Below are 20,180 nucleotides of genomic sequence, written 5' to 3'. Positions count from 1 at the left end.
CCTGTGGTCTTAACTTCAATGTGATTACCGTAACAATAACATATTAATGTCGTGTTGAGTAGGGTCTTCATAATTGTACCAAAGATACGTGCATAAAGTTTTAAAAATGCGACGTTGGACAGCCGAGTTCTGAGGAGCGGCTGTGATGGCCCAAAATAAACCGGCTCGTTTGGTAACTATGTCTTCGGCTTAGCTCCGTAGCTAAAACTTCAGTCCGTAGTTTTCTCCATGGCCTCGTCCGAATCTTATGTCTAGAGTTACGTCTAGATCTTTGCCAGTTCCAAATGTGTGGGCATGCTGATAGACGTAGCCGTAGCTCAGTTAAATTTAGACACAGCCCTATAATTTCTCTATTGATTACCATGGTCACGGTCGTGTACTCTCTGCCTTCTCTTGCCGGCGACGTACTTCATGTCATGGAACATAATTATGCAGGCAAACTGCTGAAAGTTGGTTCTGGCTTATCACAGGTTCACACTGTCAAGCAAAATAACTCCTCAACTCTGATACCCTCCTGCATCCGGTTGCCGATGGCAGATGTAAATAAGTTCATTTTCACTACCGTACCAAAATGCACAGGCATGGCTTTGCATGCTTATGGCGTCGAGAGAGTTTCGGATACGTTCACCGTGAGCATTTCAGTGGGAGTGCTCGGCCCTGGTTCCGGAAAATCTTGACAATATGCGAGTCTGATTTTAGTTTTAATTAGCCATTTAGGTCAAGCTCATCCGTGAATTGTGTATATGAGGTGAAAAAATTAGCACTTAAATCCCAGCCCCGTTCAAAAAATCTGGTAATAGTCAGAGTCAGAGTCATACTTTCGGTATACTCTCAGCTCCGCGAGTGAATAACAGACTTGACCCCGACAAGTTCATACTCTGTAAAAGAAAAGTAATGGACAGTCATGAAAAGTTCATTTCAACCCCCTCTCTCCAATGCAGAAGCATTTTTTTTTTGGGGGGGGGCATAATTATGAGGGTTTGTTTTTATTGTCAAAGGATTGTCATCCTTAAGAGAATCTTTTTTTTTTCAAGAAAATCAAATCCCCATCCCGCTGGATACGGGACTGCTCCTAGCAACTCTTCTGACAAAATGATACTTCAGTGCTAATAGAAAACGTCTTTAAACTACGCCATCCCGTTGCAAGGCTCATTCCGTCATAATTATATTTAAAAAAAGGACGCCCAACGTTCAGTCTTAATCCTGTGGATTATTCAAATGTGCAGAATATTTCCCTGTCTTAATGACCTTTTATCAATTTGTTGTTGTGTGTTTTTTTTTTTTTAAGTCTTTATCGTACCTGTCGTTTTGTTGCTAGATCCTGCAGGTTTGACTACCGGTATACCTTATGAGTCTGGCATAACATTCTTTGCTGGTGGTGATACCATAGGGCGATGTTGATATGCAGCGCTGGGGAACATCACCATGCAATTATATTACCTCCACATCCTAACTTCCCCCGCTTATGCCTAAAACACTTTTCCCCCAACATACATAGTCACTTCGCATTTGTGGACAAAGTCAGCCAGACTGTTGGCATTTCGAATATTACACTTTAATTACGAAGTGGTCAGTGAAGCGAACGGAGCAGGAGTACCGAAAAGGCAAAAAAGGGGAGGCCCGGTGATGGGACGGGAGCATTTCTCCACTATCTCTGTCGACCGAGTGCCGCCAAGGCCCCACGGCATCAATCCGCCTCATCGTCGGCGTTGTCGGATGGATGAAAAACTAAACTCAAAAAAAAAAGAAAAAAGAAAAAAAGAAGAAATACCCGCAGCCAGTTTAAGAGAGGATGATGGGCTAGCGTCACACAAGACGCCACCGAGCAACCAGGTTTGCAATTTTACCGGCACGCCCCTGGGCAGGCCCGCGGACACGCTTCCATTTCAGCCGCGAAGGGTCAAGAAAATATGCTTTTAAGGTTTTGAATTTCAATATCTGGGCCGTCGTTAATTTCTTGATGCAATTATAGGGGGGAGACTGCGGCGGCTTTGGGCAGTTGGGGGCCCCGGGTGAGAAACGTGGGAGCAGAGAAAGCCTCCTGTCGTAGCTTCGCCCCAGGTTGATACATGCATGCTGATTAAGCTGCATCATTCATCTTTGCCTTCCTTTTATCCTACCTGACTCTGCTGAAGTGCAGAAAATCCTTGTCCCAACAAACTTTCTCGCGGACTGAAATACCCGTCGCAATGTCGAATGTTGACGAATCTTTTGAATAAGTCATTCCGACTGTCGTGCGCTTTCGGTTTATTGAATGGACTGACTGTGACAGATTAGATGAGTTGTAAGAATGCAAAAATCACGGTTGTATTGATAGAAGCACGTCCACCTTGTATTCCCTAACCGGATAGGGAGTCGGTGGGATCAGTGTAATATGTCAACCTTAGGATGTAACATCTGCACAGTGATAGCTCCCAATACGCAAGATCTATCCCCTTTCTCTCATCTCTGCACAAACATCGTCATCCACTCATCAGCATTCTCAAGAAATGTCTCCATTCGATAGTGAGGGAGTAGGTGCAGCGAGCTGGGGTATCATGTCCAACCAGCCCGCGAGGAGTCAACTCGAACCGGCGCGTGAGCAGCATCACTTGCCGAAAATATGAAGCGATCTCCCCAGCGCAAACCTCCCACAATTAAACTGATTCAGCGCCCGGCGTGAAATGGATACGGCCCTGTGCAATGGATACTGAAAACTCAAGTCTCGCTTTTAACCCCCCCCTTCCATTCCTTGCGCCAGCAACAAGGCAAGCAATATTCCCAAGTGGTCCCTCGACAAAGCTGTAATAATTGATTTTTCCGGAAATCTGGGACGGGTTGTGTGTCGGGTGGAGGTTTGTTGGGTGTTGGGCAATGCGGCGGGTAGTTTCCTAATTGGCAGGTGTTTCAAAGACAACCTTCCGTGTGTAAATATGACGTGACTTGAGACAGTCTCTAGATTTGATGGTGTGCTCAGACGGGCTGTCCTGTCGCTAGCTATGTTCTGTGAGGATACAGAACTGGACCGGAGACCAGGTGCTTGGATGTATCGATGTTGCAAGTTTGTTGAAGTAGTGTTTGGATCTCACATTTTTGAAGAGGACACTTGACAGGGTACTTGGTTTTCAAATTTGCAGTTGGGCAGCAGGCGTATCTCCAGCCGCTCCTCTCAAATCTCAGCCCGGTAGTTTCTCCTGTAACTGACAAACACCACTCGAAGTTGATTTAAATTTATCTTCAAGGATGCAAGCACAAGTTATTTCATTGAATAATCAATTGAATAAATCCTCCAAATATTCTAATGGAGGTTTCGATCAAAGAAAAGAGCTCCGCCAGACGCAATAAATCTTTGAACAAAAATAGGCTTAACTGTTATTTTGAAAGGCTAGGGGAGATTACCAATCTGCCTGGATTTAACACCAGACGTACCCTCGAGAATGCACCGAATTAATTAAAACCTCCCGACTTTTGTAACATTGTTTTCCAGGACAGATTTAGTTACTCAGGCTGGACTCTCATGTAAATAATACTTAGGAACGATCCTGTAATTATCCGATAAGAACTGGACATGCGCAGACTGAAGAGGAGGGGGAAAAGATACCGCCTTTTCTCTCGTCACCAAGTCATCGGGATAATTGCAGAAAGCGGGCAACGCTTCCAGATTAATTTCCCGCGGCTGAAATGGAGCCGTGAACATACTCGGCGGCTACACAGCTGCGTGGAGAAAACTAATGTGCCGCCGATTGCGAGTTGACAAGAGACGAATCTTTCCTTTTCTACCAGGACTGTGAGGTTTGATTTATGCTGTGACTCGTCGCAGCTTCGACATTATTCTCTCTTTAGTCCCAGCGCTTATAAAAATGGGACAGTTTCATAGAAAAAAGGACCTAGTTCATCAAAGACCTGGGTTAAGAGCGCCCTCTGCAGTTTTTTATTATTATTATTAATTATTCCCACTGATCGTGTTCATTCAGTGGAAAAGTATTTTTTATTTGACTTGTTTTTCATTTTGGATTCAACACAGTATGTCGATTAGGAGTTTTTCACGCATACAGAATCTTTCATTCTTCATTTGGGATCCATACTCGTATGGATGTTGGTGAGGTGATAAAAGCAGATTATGACTGATGCTGCTTAATTAAGCAGGTGCAGCAAAACCTCGTTGCGTGAGGACCTTAGACATCGTACAATAATTTATATTTTCTTCAGAGAACTATTTATGCCAGAAGGGTTGATTCGAAAAGACAGAATGTTCGTTTAAATGACTGGCAGATGCATAGGGATAACGAATGCCATGCCTCCGTGAATTTCTCTTATATAATAAGGGAAAAACCGTTTGGGAGAGTGTTTCACTTCCCTTCTTTCTGAATCGTGTAAAAAAGCCCAACATTAAGCCTCAACTGTCTGAAAGGCCACAAAAGATGAGGAAATTTGGGAATATTTGCCCCCCCCCAAAAAAAAAACCAATTAAAATCTCGTCTCTCCCGCAAAATTGGTTCTGGAGTCGCCCTTGAGTTCATTTATTAGAAACCATGCATAAGCATAATGCATAACAGGCATAACAGTTCCTGGCTAGTTGACAGCCGGCTGAATTCCTTTCAGCAGTAAGAACGAAACACCACACTGTGGCAAGTTGGATCTCGTCCCAATGGAGGCTGATTCAAATACCTTACCCCAAAACCTGCATGTATCTTCCTCATTTGTCCATATTGGGCAACACCAGGCCGGTATTGTCCTCCTGGACAGCGAGGATATTCATCACACCACGGTTTTTGAAGTGCATTTATACGCCCTCAAGCAGCGCTCCAGATAGTCAAACTATAATTATACACTTTCAGTTTTTACCACCTCGTCCTAAAATTGACATAAAAACCGACAAGTTTTCATAAATCACACCCTTGCAGACAGAATTCTTCCTCGTGATAGATATTTTCTATTATTTCCTGATTTCTTTCGCATACAGGGCGTTTAGGGGATGTGCTTTTTTAGTTTACCTTTTTTAAAATTCTTGAACAAATCTGTGATGTCATTTCTGAAAAAGACTGACAGTCGTCTTTTAGATGGTACAGCACACAAAGTTGTAATTGTGGCTAAAGCAGCTGACCTTTATGCGTAATAGATATTTGCCTTTTGTGCTGATTTATTGTCCGACACAATTGAAAGAAAAGATGAAAAAAAAGACAACTTATGGAAAATCAGCTGAAGTGGCACGGCGTAGGGTGCGATAACTTGCGGGAAATGTTGTTGCTAAAGTGCATTTTAAAATTAATTCAAACCGCATTCTCCAGAGGGGTATTTAAGCAAAATGTGAAAAGTGGTTTCTCCGTGAAATGGACTCTGGTTATGTCATGTTTGTCCCCTTTTGGCCCCCGTACCAACTTTGAAAGAGGATCATGCCACAACTTTCGAGTCTGTTAGACATTGTGAAGGTACAGACATTTAGATAATGTATAACTGTGAACGAATTTCATGTTATAGTCCCTATTTGCAAGTCCGACTGAAAAAGAAAGAAATAAATAAAAGTCTAGAATGCATTCAGATGCAGAGGGGCTGGCTTGTGTCTAGTCTAAGCTATTTCTGCCTCCATTGATGTGAGTCGGTTGGCTGACAGCGCCAATGAGACATGACGGAATGGGGGTGGGTTGGATCCAAAAGGCCCGTGGAGCTGTTGTCTATACAACTAGCGCGGGGCGCTCCAGTTTTCTTCCTCCAGTCCCTCACGACCCTCTCTCTCTCTCTCTGTCTCTTATCCTCTCTCTTCCTCGTCGCCGCTCCGCTTCGGGGCTGCGCGCAGGAGGAAAGACGTGCCAGTAGAGGCGAACTGACATGCCACGGACATGTTTCCGTTGGACATCATAAACATGACTTCTTTCATAATGCATTTGCTCGCGGTGCTCTATATTCATTTGTGAACGGATACTGCGTTCGGGGTCCAATCGCTCGCTGTTTATGTTGCTCGTCCGCGGAGATGTATGAAGACGAAGTCGATGCTTGCATGGCGTGTCGTTTAGTCAGTTTATGAATATGCATTGCATGTAATGCAAAGATGAATTGTGTGGAAAAAAACTTACAGCAATTCTCATTTCCTAACTGATGAGTTATCCTGTATGAAAGGTTGGAACCTATCTTGTCTTGTGAAAGATTTGTTGCTGATGTACTTTTCATAATTGGTGAAGATTATTTGTGGGGTAGCATCTCCCGGAATGGCTGATAACTTCATTGTTGTTTTGAATGACCACCATGCTTTGCCTAAACACGACGCCATGGTCTAACTTGCAGGTGATTCGCTCGATTGTCTCGAGCCCTGATAAATAGGGCAAATGGAAATAGCCTATTGTGCCCTTCACCAAATTTGTGCAGGAAGTACAACGAACGCAAAGCCTTTTGGGATCACCTTGCACGTGCACCTGGCATGATCTGTGTTACTCTCCACAAACCGATTCTATCCAACGGGTGCTTTCGACCAGCTTCCACGAGTTGACTCGGATTTAACCTCATCCCCACCGTCTCGCTTGTTTGACGCAGCACCCACGGCCATCCCCGGGTTAGGGTTCGTCCCGTGTAAGCTAATCGAACGCTACCAATAATAATTCAATGAAAAACAGGGTCATTCGGTCTGAAGACAATAGCCCATCCTTGTACCCATAGTATTTGGTGGGTGCAAACAAAGGGGTAGGAGGGATTCTCGTTTATGTATGTTGGGGGGGGGGTCAGCGTACCTTATCGCATGGGAAAAAAATTTAAGACCTCACGGAATGTTGTAGGTATAAGATGCTTTTGGACGAAGGGATGTTCCCTCAATCAGGAAGGTTCCTCTATAAAGAAAGACTTGAAGTACATTGGAAAATAGTGCATCACGAGGGTGCGACTGAAGGTCGGCCTCCCCATATGAAGGCTGTGCTTTGTAAAGTTATCATACAGGAAGAGGGCAGTGCCGCTGAATCTGAATGCTATAGCTGCATGCTGCAGGTTCTCGCCCAACGAGGAACAATATCTCCTGGCACACGTAGGCCCCTTGAGGTATTTCACTACCTTAGTGAGCTGGTCAGGAATAAAATCCAGTGGAAGTAAAACCTTACTTGGGTTATAAATCCATTATATTAAGTCTTTATACCCTGACCTGGACCAAGAGAGGGCGCGATTTTCCTAACAACGCAGGTTCCTTCACGCACTTTACTGGTCAATTCACAAATGACTTTGAAATACAAGCGTTACGGTCGCATCGCTTCCAACAAAATGAGCATTTCCGACCAACGTTGGCTCTTTTTTAACCGATGAGGGGGTGCTTCTGCTCGAGGGAGTCGGAAAAATCAAAGGAGCGGTATACTTACACAACGTGTGTGCTCGTGAGGCTGTTATATATACATGTAGTGCCCTTATCCCTAGTGTGGTTCGCATAATGATGTGGTTTTTTTTCGAGAGATGGTCCCTCTACGAGGAAGCAATAAACCAACCAAAGATTGACATTGCACTCTCACCAGATACTGAGGAAACAGTTATAAATCGCAGGCCTCAACGGGGAGCGCAGGCACCGAATGAAGGCGGACAAAACACAGTAAGAAAAACAATCTCAATGAGGTGGCTCACTGTGAACCTCCATTACATGTAGGTAGGCCACTCATGAGTTATAGGCAAAGTGTGAGGGTAGTTAATTGCATACACCACTGGAGAACTTTCAGTGCCAATTCAAGGAAAACCTGGGGATTAGGACCTAGTTATTACTGGGGAGACCGGCTTGGGGTATACCTCTAAGACAAAGGGAATCAACCAAATAGGGTAATACAGCAAGCGGAAGGCGTGAAGATTAGATAAGGAATAACCCCATGTGCAGGTGTACGTGAAGAGTTGACTCTTTTGTGGTGAACATAATTGCGATTAGCCTTTACACGTTCCAACGAACTCAAGTATTTCGGTGAGGAAATAATCCTTAAACGGTTCATGGAGTAAATATTCTACCTGGTTAAGAACGCCGTCGTTGCTAAGTAATAAAGCACCCTCTCTAGCTCATGCGTAAGGTGCACATCTCCATCAAAAACACGCCAAAGGCTGCTTAAAAAGAAATTTGTGTCTTACGGTGCTTCCCATTTGACACCTTCACGGAAAGAAGAAGTCCTTCTGTAGGCCTTTGGCGATAGAACTGGAGTTTGACAAGGATTTAAAAATTAGGAAAATAACAATAAAAAATAAGCAGCAGGCTAATCTCCGTTCCTGGGTTACTTCTTGAAACTTCTTCTTCCTTTTGTCTCTTGACCTTATTTAGTTCTTATGTCTCTTGCCATTGATACTCGCAGCATCATATTCGGCCAAGAAGGTCCAATTACTGTGATCTGTCCGATGTCGTTATCACTCTTTTCGCTGCTGGCCCAGCCTGCTACACGCCGCGGCTCGCCTCTATGCCTGTCCTTAGCCATCCGTTCGCTTGATAATTTCTTACCAGTCGTTGCCCAGTGCTCTTTGCCCCCGGCGCTATACTCATTAAATATTTGCAGGCCCGCTCGGGTACATACTCACTGCGTGGAGATCCTTCAGATTCAATCCACCTGCTTTTGAGGTTGCATTTTTGTTGTAATGACGGCGCAAATAAAGATACAACTAACGACTCGTCAACGAAGGCGTAACCATCCCCCTCCCATATCCAATCAGATATCTGAGTTAAAAACTGCAATATGCCAATTTTTCTCAATTAGCGTGTTTTACTTTTGGGCTAATTCTGTACACGTTTGGTGTCCATAGCGACTTTGTTTTAGATCAAATAGGCTTATTAATGAAAAAGATGACCAATATAACACCACATATTCACTCATACCTTGAAAAGAGATAATTGTGCAGGTTATTTATCCGGGTGAAATACGTAGTCAAACTTATTTCGCCCGTTTTCGTGTTGAGCCGCCTTGCTTAGGGAAACATAAATGGCTGTAATTGAGACAGATACATATCGCAACCTCAGTCGCCGGCACACATCTTAGATGTGTCCTTTCTGCTGATTTCATAAGAATTCTATAGTGTCCTCGGGGTCAGTGTGCCCGCAATGAAATAAAGGAACCCGGCATCATAGATACATGCACAGTGAATTGGCGGGGGCGCTGTGCGCGCAAAGGGGGATAAGTTCCAGGCTTTACGCGCTCTTAAAAATGCCGGACAACTGAGAGCTTTCTTTTGCTCTATCCTTTAACCGAGGTTCGCCCGAGGCCAAATCCGCTGTGAAATATTCAAGCCTTCCAACAGGCCCAGGCTGTGCAGTGAGTGACTCGGACCCGCAGATAGCCCGCAGGCACCAATCAAGCGCAGAGAGAAGAAGCATTCAAGCAATGAATGGATCACGGCCTCATAAGCACGGTTCCCACCGCCATTCTCTGTACATGTACATGGAATCCGGCTCTCTGTCTCTCCCTGGACTCTGTTGCCGACCGAGCAACTACCAGCACACCTCACCCGTCACCGCGAGGGGCCAGCGCCTGCCTCGTTCACGGTCCTCCGGAGAACACACCAATCCCTCCAACATCCTGTTTCCCTCCTCTAAGGCACGTCCAACCTGTCTGGTTTTCTCAGGAACAAAATCAAAAGGAACTCGGAGGGGGAAAATATTCGTCACCCGGCCAACCCTTTTACCTCCGGACTGTAAGCCTATACACTTTAATATAAGCAACAACTGCAGTGTGTGTATTGTTGTTTGCCGTAAGAAAAGGAACAGGCATACCCTGAGGCAACTTTTGTAATTATGTCACATCTCACGAGGTTTGAATAGCGCGTGATGCCCAGCAGCACTTTCCATCGCCACTGGCGCACTATTTTCACCGTCGCCATCGCTCCACAAGCCACACACGGCAGTTTTTCCACAGATTTCCACCAGTTTGCCATGGTTTTCGGGGCCTGAGAGCGCCAGAACGTGGATCCAACGAAAGGTAAGTGCCGTTGGTTCCCGGTTACCGTAGTTTTGGGGAACGGCAGTGGACCGTGGACCCCTTGTAGAACCTTCCATTTTATAGGAGGTAAAACAGCCGCGACTCTGCCTGTAAAAAAAAAAACGTGAGGCTTGTCGCTAGACATGGCGTGACCGAGGGCTTATCGTTGGGGTGTCGAGACTTCGAAGCCACGCACAAACATTTTGCCGCTCGATTCCGTGTACTCTTTTCGCTGCTGAAAAGATCGATTTTGTTGTCGCTTGCATGGCTATTTCCGCTTGCATTTCCCCTCTCGTGTTCAAAGACCATGGCAAGCCTTCTGTGTTCGCGTATTTCTTCTGAACATGACAACATGAACGACAATTATATTGCACATCTATGTGCACTACACGTTCATGCCTGCGTCGTGTAGACGATCATTGTCATGATTGCACGCCCTTGTATATATGCCAACTTGAACTCTAGAAGGTAAATTGACGTTTGAAGTGCACAGAATGGAGTTATATATTCTCCCCTGTGTAGCTTACCGTAATGATTCCTCTTTTCGCGAATGTTTTTGTGTGAAATCAATATCCGAAATTATACGGTGGGACCACGGAACATGATTTCGAGAGACACATTAAGCGGACTGTGTTCATTGCGATTCTTTCAACTACATGTGAATGACGTCCATAAAATTGTGTCTGTGAAGTAAGGCAGGCAGATGGACAGATCAAGGTTAGGCAAACTAGGAAACTAATTGACCCTGAGATATTACCTATTGGCATATTTTAAGTTTAGGAGAATTGTACATTTGCATAAGCTGCTTCGGGCTGCATGATACGTTCCAGGCCCCCTGCCCGAGAAAAGAATACATTTTTTTTTTAAAGTGAGTACATTTCTATGAAACCTTAAATTCGGGAGATTTTCCCTGTATTTTCTGAAAATGTAACGATCTCCTCCATTTACACCAAAAAGGAAATTTTGCACTCTGAGTACAAAAGAGCCTTTCAAAAGGCAAAGGGTTGCAAATCAGGATACAAATTAGAGAAGGAATATCTGACGATTTAACCAAGCCCCGTATTACTGACGTGGAAGTATTATGCTGCGTGTACTCGTTTGTGTAGTTCGGTTTTCCAACTTAAAATAGTACCCGTTCTAATCACTTCGGGCAGTAGAAAAGCGATGCATGTTGTGTTTTTAAACGCTGTTTTGGTTTTCGAAGTCTTATTATTTAACATGTGTATTTCAGATTTAATTCCAAAAAGTTTCTAATCAGTCAAAAGTAGCACTGTGGGTCGCATTACATCAGTAACATTTTAACACCCTGTCCTATAATGACCAGCAAACATTCTACGCCATCTCAGGAGACTCGTTCCACTACCTTCGCGGAAAATAAACCAAAACAAAAAGTGAGTGAACAATGAGCATTATTTTTTCTTGTCGCACTGTCCATGTTTGCGTCACTTGATGTCGTATCATCACTTGGTACAGATGATGTCATCTGTGACGTAGCCTAGCTGACGTTGGGATTGATTTAGTTGTCATGATGCGAAAGGGGGGGAGCATTATGTCGAGTAGAGACTGGAAAAAAAAACAGACAGTTGGAGAGTGGAAAGATCAGTTTCCCAATAGTCAGGGAATGTGATATCACAGAGTAAAATTAATGATTCGCCACCTCTTGTGTAGACTGTGCATTGCTATCACTTAATGATGTTCGTCTCCTTTGTACCCTATCCTTGCTTTATCTGATCTAATGAAGTAGTTCTTGCTATTCATGTGGGATTTTATTGCTGTTATTTAACAATCAATGTTCTCGACTGTATAATGTTCCATGCATGATTTGGAAACAAGGAATTTGAAAGTGTTAAGAACAGTGCCACCTTACAATCATCATTTCCACCGACTATAATTATGTATCTTTAAGGTATATCCTTTTTGATATCCTCTCTGGGTTATAAGTGTCGTGGAGAACGTGATACATGTAGTTTGGACTTGCGTCAGAACTGTTTGTGCACGTGAGGCGTAATGTCAACGCGAAATGACCCCAGTCTGTTTCTTGACAGAGGGCGCTCCGAGTTGTGTACTCGCGTGCAACCCCAGAAGATGGCACCGGTTCTTTTAATAATTTTTACACCCTTGCACTCCCAAATTCCAACTGAAATTAGACTAAAACTATCTTTATCGAGTTACAAAGTTTCAGATGTTGGCTTTTGTTTCGAATGCATTTCGCGCACATACATGTAGTGTGAACCAGCCCACACATCTGTTTAAAACCAGCAAACCATAGAACAAACTATTTTGCAAGCATTGTATTCAAGGCAACAGCAGTTGTTTCGGTTGCTATTGGAGGTTTCTTTCAGTTAAGTGTGCTCTGAAATGTAAAGGTTGTGTTTCGCATAATGTCGTCAGTGCTGGCATAAGTATCATACATAAATAGGTAAGGTCAATGGAGGAAACTGCAAGGATTTATTTAGTTACTGCGACACTGAGGGGGAGAGTCTAAAAGCACAATTTTTGAATGAAGTTTTATGTGGCCCCACCGTGACATCTAAAAATCGTCCATTATCCAATAAGTTCAATAAAATGATATTTATTCTTGATTCAAATTACTGTCAAGGGACTTGTCATTTTATGTTTTCAAAAGTGTTTTACAAATGAGGCAAATATTCACTGGCAACTTGTGGTCAGTTCAACAGGGAAAAGAAACATTAGGCGTAGGTACAGAACACATTCATTTTATCTCATTTTATGATGTGATGATAAATGATGCGAAAGTAGAATTTGTCGGTCGTTTTATTTCTTGGTTTGGTGGGCTGCTGCTGGTCGTGTCATAGTTATATCCTGGCCATGTGACTCGGCCCTCGCACTTACGGCAAAACTTTGCAGATAAAACAAGATAAAACTTGTTTTGCCCAAGTCTCCGCACTTCCAAGAATTGGCTCGTCGAAAAGACAAACATGTTGTCAATAGAATTACATGAATATAGTTTGCGCTTCATCATTTAGTATAATATGTACCGTTTATGTTGGATGTTTTCCCTGAGCGTGTGACAAAAACTTAACACACTAACATTGGTGATGGGGCTCGAACCCACGGCCACAATGCGTCCATCCAAACACTTGTACCTTATAGTTGAGGTTGTCTAGCTAGTAGGTTTATGTTTTCTGCTGATTACAAAAATTGCTGAAATTTTCACAACATCGTGTCATTATGAAAAGGGAAAATGTTTGTTTTTCACAGACAAGAGATAGTTCGTATCATTTTGCCCTGTGCAACAACCTTGCTTCCTTAACTTTAGACATTTCGATTTTGGTTAATACAACGTCAGAACTTTCAAGTTCAGGAAACTATTTTAGATACAGTACAATTCTACGCAAAAGTGGAAATATAGTCAGGCTGTTATACCAACCTCATTTTCATCAGAAATCTCGAAACAAACGAGTTTTTCTTTTAAAATACGTATTACCATCACGATTTATTATGAGGTCGGTAATAGTGTGAGAACATTTCCTTATTGGCGTGTAATTGCCCGTCGTCATATACGAGCCTTCATATTGTTTAATAGTTTTAGTCCATGCAAGTATGGATTTAGACCAACTGCTCACATTCGCAATAATAAGTCAATATAATATATCTTAACAATTAATAACGTTGAACATTGTTGGTTTTGTTATGGTGACATTTTTCTGAAATAGCTATAAATGTCCCCAGGAATATTGTGAATAAGCCCATCGATGTAGTAGTGTTCAAGTGACTTGGAATCTGCTACTAAGAGGTCTTGTTTTTGTGACATTAGCGATTCCTTGCCACAATAGCTGTCTTCTTGGTTTGCGTATCTCATTTCACGTGATGTCTCGATTTCTTTTACAGAGAATTGGAAACAACACGAACAAAGTTAGTTTTACAGTTGCTCACTAACAATCTGTCGCTATTATTGCACTAATCAAAGAAGCATTCGTCGCTGATTTTCGCTGCAAATCCCCCATTCATTACTACAGTTATTATTCATTTGTGTAAACCGTTCTTTCTTTGCCGGCTTAAAGCCACTTTCCTATAAGCAGCCATTCGCCCTACTTTTTTTCAGGCGGGCAGATCATGTATCCTGACGCGTGACTCCTGTGTGGACTCTCGCCAGAATTCTTTCAAACAACCCCCTTTTGACGGCCCGCGATATTTTTTTGCCCGTCTATGGTTGGTTAAAACCATACCACCGCCGCAGAATTCGCCCCTCGCAAGCCCTGAGGCCCCGCGGCGGTGTCAATTGCCGATCCCGCTCGCACCTTATTTGCCAGGGTGGGTCGCTGACTAGTCCGTCACCCTGCTCCTTTGTAGGGAGACAATGTTGCCTTCCCAGGACATCTGGCAACTGTTTCTAATTCTTTTTTTTTTTTTTTTTACTTTCTGGTTTTCATAACTGCTGATTTAAGCGGCAATCGAAACTGTTGACTGTAGCAAAGTCGGGGCAGCTGGTGGGCTGTCTAGCCCGAGACGAATCTCGTTAGTTGTCAAAATGAACAATAGACTGAAACAACTATTTTTCTGCCACAAAGTCGATCACCTTTAGCATCAAATAAGTTTTGGAGGCCCTTGAAGATATCGCTCGTGCGCGCCCATGTTGGTTCACTGTAACACCAACGGCGTTGGAGTGCAAGGCACTGCGTCTAGAAACAACCGAAAACGGTTGGTTCTCAGGGCATGAAGTCCACTTATGAATGAAAACTTTTCTCAACCTGCAACTTTCTGCAAGTAAACGCACTGCACTTCAGAAGGGTTAGACAGGAAAAAATGGGTGGATTTTTCCCCTTTTGCATAAAAATATTTGTAAAAAAATCTACATACGAAGTACAGTACAATATCTGTATACAGAACATTCGTGATTGCCGAAACTTCCCCTTGGCTCCCCACAGCTAACAATGAAACAGACAGAAAATGGGGAAAAATGCTAACCAACAACTTACATGAAACTACCACAATCAGTTAATTTGGGAAATACCATCGTTGGCAAAGACTCGCCTGAGAGTGCAGAAAAAGTTGACCAGGGTTTTGAAAAGATGGTCGTTTTTAGAATTTTAAGAGTAAGGGTAATTAGTTTCATGAGGAAGTCCTCTGCTGCTGTTTTGGCGCAAACACTATTTAACTACTTCACAGGTAACCGTGTATTCCTTTAGCAGAGAGAAGCGACTAAAGAAGGCGTCTTAGCCCTGTTATGCGTGAATGGAGGAACATGCGTTTTAGCTCCCCACCGATGAACTTTGGAAAAGAAGTCTGAAACCTAGAATTCCCTACAATATTTACAATGTTACATTACCCAAAAATGCCATAACACTTAAGTATGAATATCGTAACCCACTTTTGTACTATTTGGATCTTAAGTATCACTTGTTTACACCCAGTATGAAAGACCTACACCAGAATATTTTAGGAAATGCTAAAAATGCAACTGCTGCAAACAATTCCAAAAAGGTTGAGGGCCTGACATTTTCCTCTTCGCAGAATCTTTCTCAATATATATTTAAATAGATTAAAAGGGCCCAAAAAGATGTGCCTGCTTTGTTCATGACATCATGACGAAGCAGTTAGACCAAGTTTCCAATCTTTAAGATTTGAGGAAAAAATTGAGACTTCGCGTGTTTTTGTTTGTATGTTTGTTTGTTTGGCTTTTGCTCCTTATGCTTGGTTTCTTGTGGGATTTTTTGACCCCGTGTCTTCATTTTTTTTAATTACGTAGGTGTACATGCCGACCGTATCTCCCTTAACGATGTCATCTTTATCACCGACTCCATCGGGATCGGGTACTCCGCCGCCGGGACATGCACATGGCTTGCCACGAGTGGCACCTAACAACCGCTTCAATGCCCCTGTCCACATTGACGTAGGGGGCCAGATCTACACCTCGTCCTTGGAGACGTTGACCCACTTCCCAGAGTCCAAGCTTGCCAAGCTCTTCAATGGGACCATCCCCATCGTCCTGGACAGCCTCAAGCAGCACTACTTCATCGACCGGGACGGCCACCTCTTCCGGCACATCCTCAACTTTATGCGCACCTCTCGTCTGATCCTACCGGACAACTTTGCCGAGTTCGAGGCACTCTACGAGGAGGCCCGCTTCTTTGAGATAGCCGAGATGGTGGAGGCGCTGGAGAATTACAAGCTGTCCACCACCAAGACTCGGGAAAAGACAATCAAGTCGGAGAACGGGCTGGGCAACGAATGCATTATCGTGCACACAACCCCCGACTGCGGGGAGCGCATCAGCCTGAGCGGGGACAAGGTCCTCATTCACGAGATCTTCCCGGAAGTCGGCAGCGTCATGTGCAACTCCACCAGCGCCGGCTGGACCCAGGAGTCCAACCATGTCATCCGGTTCCCGCTGAACGGCTTCTGCAAGCTGAACACGGTGCAGGTGCTGCAACGCTTGCTCCACTGCAGCTTCGTCGTCATCGCCTCCAGTGGTGGGGGAATCGAGGGCTCCCAGTTCAGCGAGTATGTAATGTGCCGGAAGTATTCCGGATGTTAGAAGCTTAAAGAGTGTTGGGAAAGTGTCAAAGACTATAGGCCGCAGTTGGAATGGCTTAAGTGCTCTCAGCGGCTAGCACTTCCTTGCTTGCACTACATTAATTTTTCACTACTATCCCGTTAACACTCTCCTGTTATATAGAGATGTCTGCATGTAGCCTAGGCACTTTATGAAACAAAACTAACTTTGGTTCCATCTTCCCATTGTGCAGGTAAATGGTAATGTGGAGACATTTTACTTTGCCAACAAAGTTGTGACAGGAGGTAGTAGAAGACATGTTTGCGTTTCCAAATTACAATCATCAAAACGACAGCGTTTGGTCATTTAGTAAGTCCTTCGATATGATAAATTGGCGAAGCAGCAGTACGAAAGCGCAGATCTTGGGCTTGGAAATACCTCTGATACATTTGCCGCTTGATTTTCTTAACGTCTGTTGTATTTGGAACGCGCATGACTTTAAGTGTAAATGAAGGTCGCCAAGGATACATTGTTCCAGCAACACATGTTGCCAGATACAAGCCAACATTTTGAATCTCCACCAGGCTCACCCAATAGTAAACCTTGGTTTCCCTGGATACCATTTCATTAAAAAATATGCTATTCTTTTAGCTAAATCAGATCCAAGTTGTAAGGCTTTTCTTAATCTTTTGAGGCAAAACTGGATCCACCATGCAGTTTCACTCATATAATGGACTCTCCATGAACTTTAGTGTATAATTATTCAGGTGCGAGTTTAGAACCTCCTATAATTGCACCTGTCTGCAAACCAAAAAATCCCGCTTTCCCACTCACTTGAAATGCCTGACATTTCACCAATTGTATATTGATATTAATATATAAGCTTTATGAATGTACATAAAAGTAAATTTGACGTAGTTTCAGTTGTTTAACATATATTCTGTACAGGAAGCTTTAACGAAGAAACTTCTCATTTGCGTATCTTGAAACTGTTGACTCCTAATAATGTAGTTTTATTATATCCGAAATAAGAGCGGTGTTGCTCACTACTCACTTCTCGGCCGGCTTACAAACACGAATTGCCTTCAGTGAATAGGCAAAAATACAAGGCGTCAATCAGCAACGAAATACCAAATTCCCAAACTTTGCTTGTTAAAAATGAGGACGATTCAACTGCTTGCGAGTTGCGGATGGAAAACTGTATCGCTTTGAAGGCGGATTGTCTAAAGGTTGTTGGCTGTTCTGAAAGCAGATTGAAGTAGACTCAATAGCAGGGTCTAATATAGGCCTATCTACGGTCAAGCACGGCTTGCGCTTACCAGATGGTCCAAGTTCTTCACATGGTGCCGAGTTCCACGATGCGCTGTACCGTATAACGCCGTGATCCGAGGGGGATGCATAAATGACTCACAATGTAAGCCATGTTTATCGGCCCCCGCGATACGGAGGGGATTTCCGCCTTACATTGGATCGATATCACCCTGTGCGTAAATGTTTTTCCTTCACCGAGAAACGTGTTTTTCTTCGCGGCTGTGGGAAATGGACCTGTGTGGTGTACTGCTTGTTGATCCATTTGTGCGCCAGGGCCACGGGTTAAAAAAAGCGCTTGTTTTCCCCCCAAAGGTTTGGGACATGATAACGGTGGGATTGATGGTGCAATGATAAATCCATATAATTGAATCGGAAGAACATTATTGCATGAGGTACTGCACTGTTGCACTGTTGTCCAGAAGCAGTATAGATCAGCAGGGAGACACATACGTGTCAACCTTTATGCAGAGAGAAAATTGCCACTTTTAATTTCAAGCTATGCAAAAGCTATAGTTGATCTTATTGGCTGAAGACCGAATGTTTCAAAAATGGCAGTCGGTGAATATCATTTTGCCTTCTTGGTCTTATCATAGAGCGAGGAAGCACAGCTCTATGGCCTGATCTTACAGGCTATACACAGGTAAACCATGCCGCGTTATTATTCCCGATTGAAGCATCGGAGGCTTTTGTGATACACGCACAGATTCAAATTGATAAGTGCATGCACTTCCTTAAACACGGGAAATGCAAGTCGTTGGCCGTTGTGGCTCATGGGCTGAACGACTAGTGATGGTCCAATCAGCGAACTGCAAACTTTGGAAGCGCGTAATTTGCGTATGGACGAATGCGGTGACCATGGTGACGCATCCACTGGTCATTTTGCGATGGACCCCGCCAATTGCTGATCAACACTGGGATAACTATAGTTGTAGGGAACCACTGCTCTTTGACAGTCGCTCGGTTACAGTACAAACCCAATGGTTTCTGCCATGAAAGGGTGTCATTTGGAATGTCCACTGAAACACTCGCTGAATTAGAAGGCTGGGTCGGAAATGTTACCATAAACCAGCGATAAGCACTAAACATGGCCACATTTCTTGAGATCTGAACATTTCATGTTAGTCAGCGAAGGAGCTGTGAAGGCTCTATACCTAGGCCTTCACGCAAGCGGTACTTGTTCCAACGCGCTCGGTGGCATGAGCTGGTCACATACCATTCTGAAGTCGAATACAGCTCGTTTGTAGCATCGGTGACAGAAATTCATGTAGTTGCTTGTCATTTTTGATCGATGACAGAGACTATAGCACAAAATGAAGCATCTATTTTCAACAGGAGCAGCACTGACATTATTATGTTAATGCCCAATCTCGGTATATAGCAGTTTTGTTTCACGAGGGTTGGGGCTTTACTGTTGACATGTTTACAGTTGTTTTCATAACTGAATTCCCTGCTAGGTTTGAGGGGATGCACATTTGGGCGGACTGTGGCTTGTGTTTCTCGACGCTGGACTTAGCCGCTGGTTTAAACACAGAGCTATTAAACACCGCCCATGGTTTAAATAGGTAAGAAATGTGTGAAGTAGTGGATATATAAGTCGTTAAAGTGACGGGTCCCAGAATTTCTGAGCTTGATCGATTCAAAGTATAACTTGAAGAAAAAACTGTTTTGAAATGATATTATTCAGAGTGCATGTTGTGATCGTAGAGATAATTGTTATCGATTTTAATATGCGCAACGAAAAGAAATCTCAATCTTGCTACAGGAGACGTTGCATTACAGAGTCAGTTTGTGAGAGAAGAAGGTAATTTCCTGAATATTACATTTCCTTCGCTTGTAATATTGTACCCTTTTTCAGAACAGAGCTAAACAAAACAATCGGTAGCAATTCACTGCTTTGATGGGCGTGTAAATAAGTAGGCAATTGCTACTTTTTCTCTTTCAATGTCTGTCAATAATCTATAGTTTAATTGATATTCTGGTATAGTATTTTACTCATAGTGCACTCACATTATTTGCATTAACAGAGACCAGTCACGAAGTCAGTGGCGAAGATTTTCACTAACCATACTTTCAGCTTTATTTTTTTCTAATTCTAATTTCAAAAGGTGAAGACAGCTTATTTGAGAAGACTAAAAAGAAGGCAGTTACTTGATCATTTGACTGGGGACTTTATAACTGTGATTGGCAGTTTTCTTTGAGCCGCGTTGAATTGTACATATATATGTCATTATGCTGATTTGCACTCATTTGCATGAGACAGACATTAAATGTTACTTTGTATTACATAGAAATTGTGGGGAAGAGCCTGTATCAGTTGTTCCGAGTTAATTAGTCTGTATCTCTCGCTCCCCTACCCTCCTCCGAGTGGTTCGGGCGGTAATCTGATCCTCCTGCGTTTCATTAATTGGCTATGATCGTTTCATGAAGAGATCAAGCTCAGGCTGGTGGACTGTAATCCTGCGGTTGATCCCAGCGCGTGTGGCTTGCGAATCGGACCGTATCTTCCGTACAGCACTCGCCAGATCCCCCCG

At 43.4% G+C, this 20,180-nt stretch overlaps 1 protein-coding gene across 1 annotated transcript; it reads left to right on the top strand.

Moving 5' to 3' along the window:
- The first annotated feature begins 9,084 nt into the window (after positions 1 to 9,084).
- Positions 9,085 to 19,940, top strand: kctd15 (potassium channel tetramerization domain containing 15). Its single transcript, XM_022251844.2, has 2 exons — positions 9,085 to 9,881; positions 15,592 to 19,940. Exon 2 carries the CDS (start codon positions 15,598 to 15,600, stop codon positions 16,378 to 16,380), a length of 783 nt encoding a protein of 260 aa, XP_022107536.1. The 5' UTR covers positions 9,085 to 9,881; positions 15,592 to 15,597; the 3' UTR covers positions 16,381 to 19,940.
- The last annotated feature ends 240 nt before the right edge of the window (positions 19,941 to 20,180 follow it).

Source organism: Acanthaster planci, linkage group LG06 (genome assembly GCF_054643075.1).
Source record: "Acanthaster planci isolate LZ-2023a linkage group LG06, COTS_SCS, whole genome shotgun sequence".
Taxonomy (NCBI): Eukaryota; Metazoa; Echinodermata; class Asteroidea; order Valvatida; family Acanthasteridae; genus Acanthaster; species Acanthaster planci.
The sequence above is the reverse complement of the archived record's forward strand: the minus strand, read 5'-3'. Positions and strand labels throughout refer to the sequence as shown.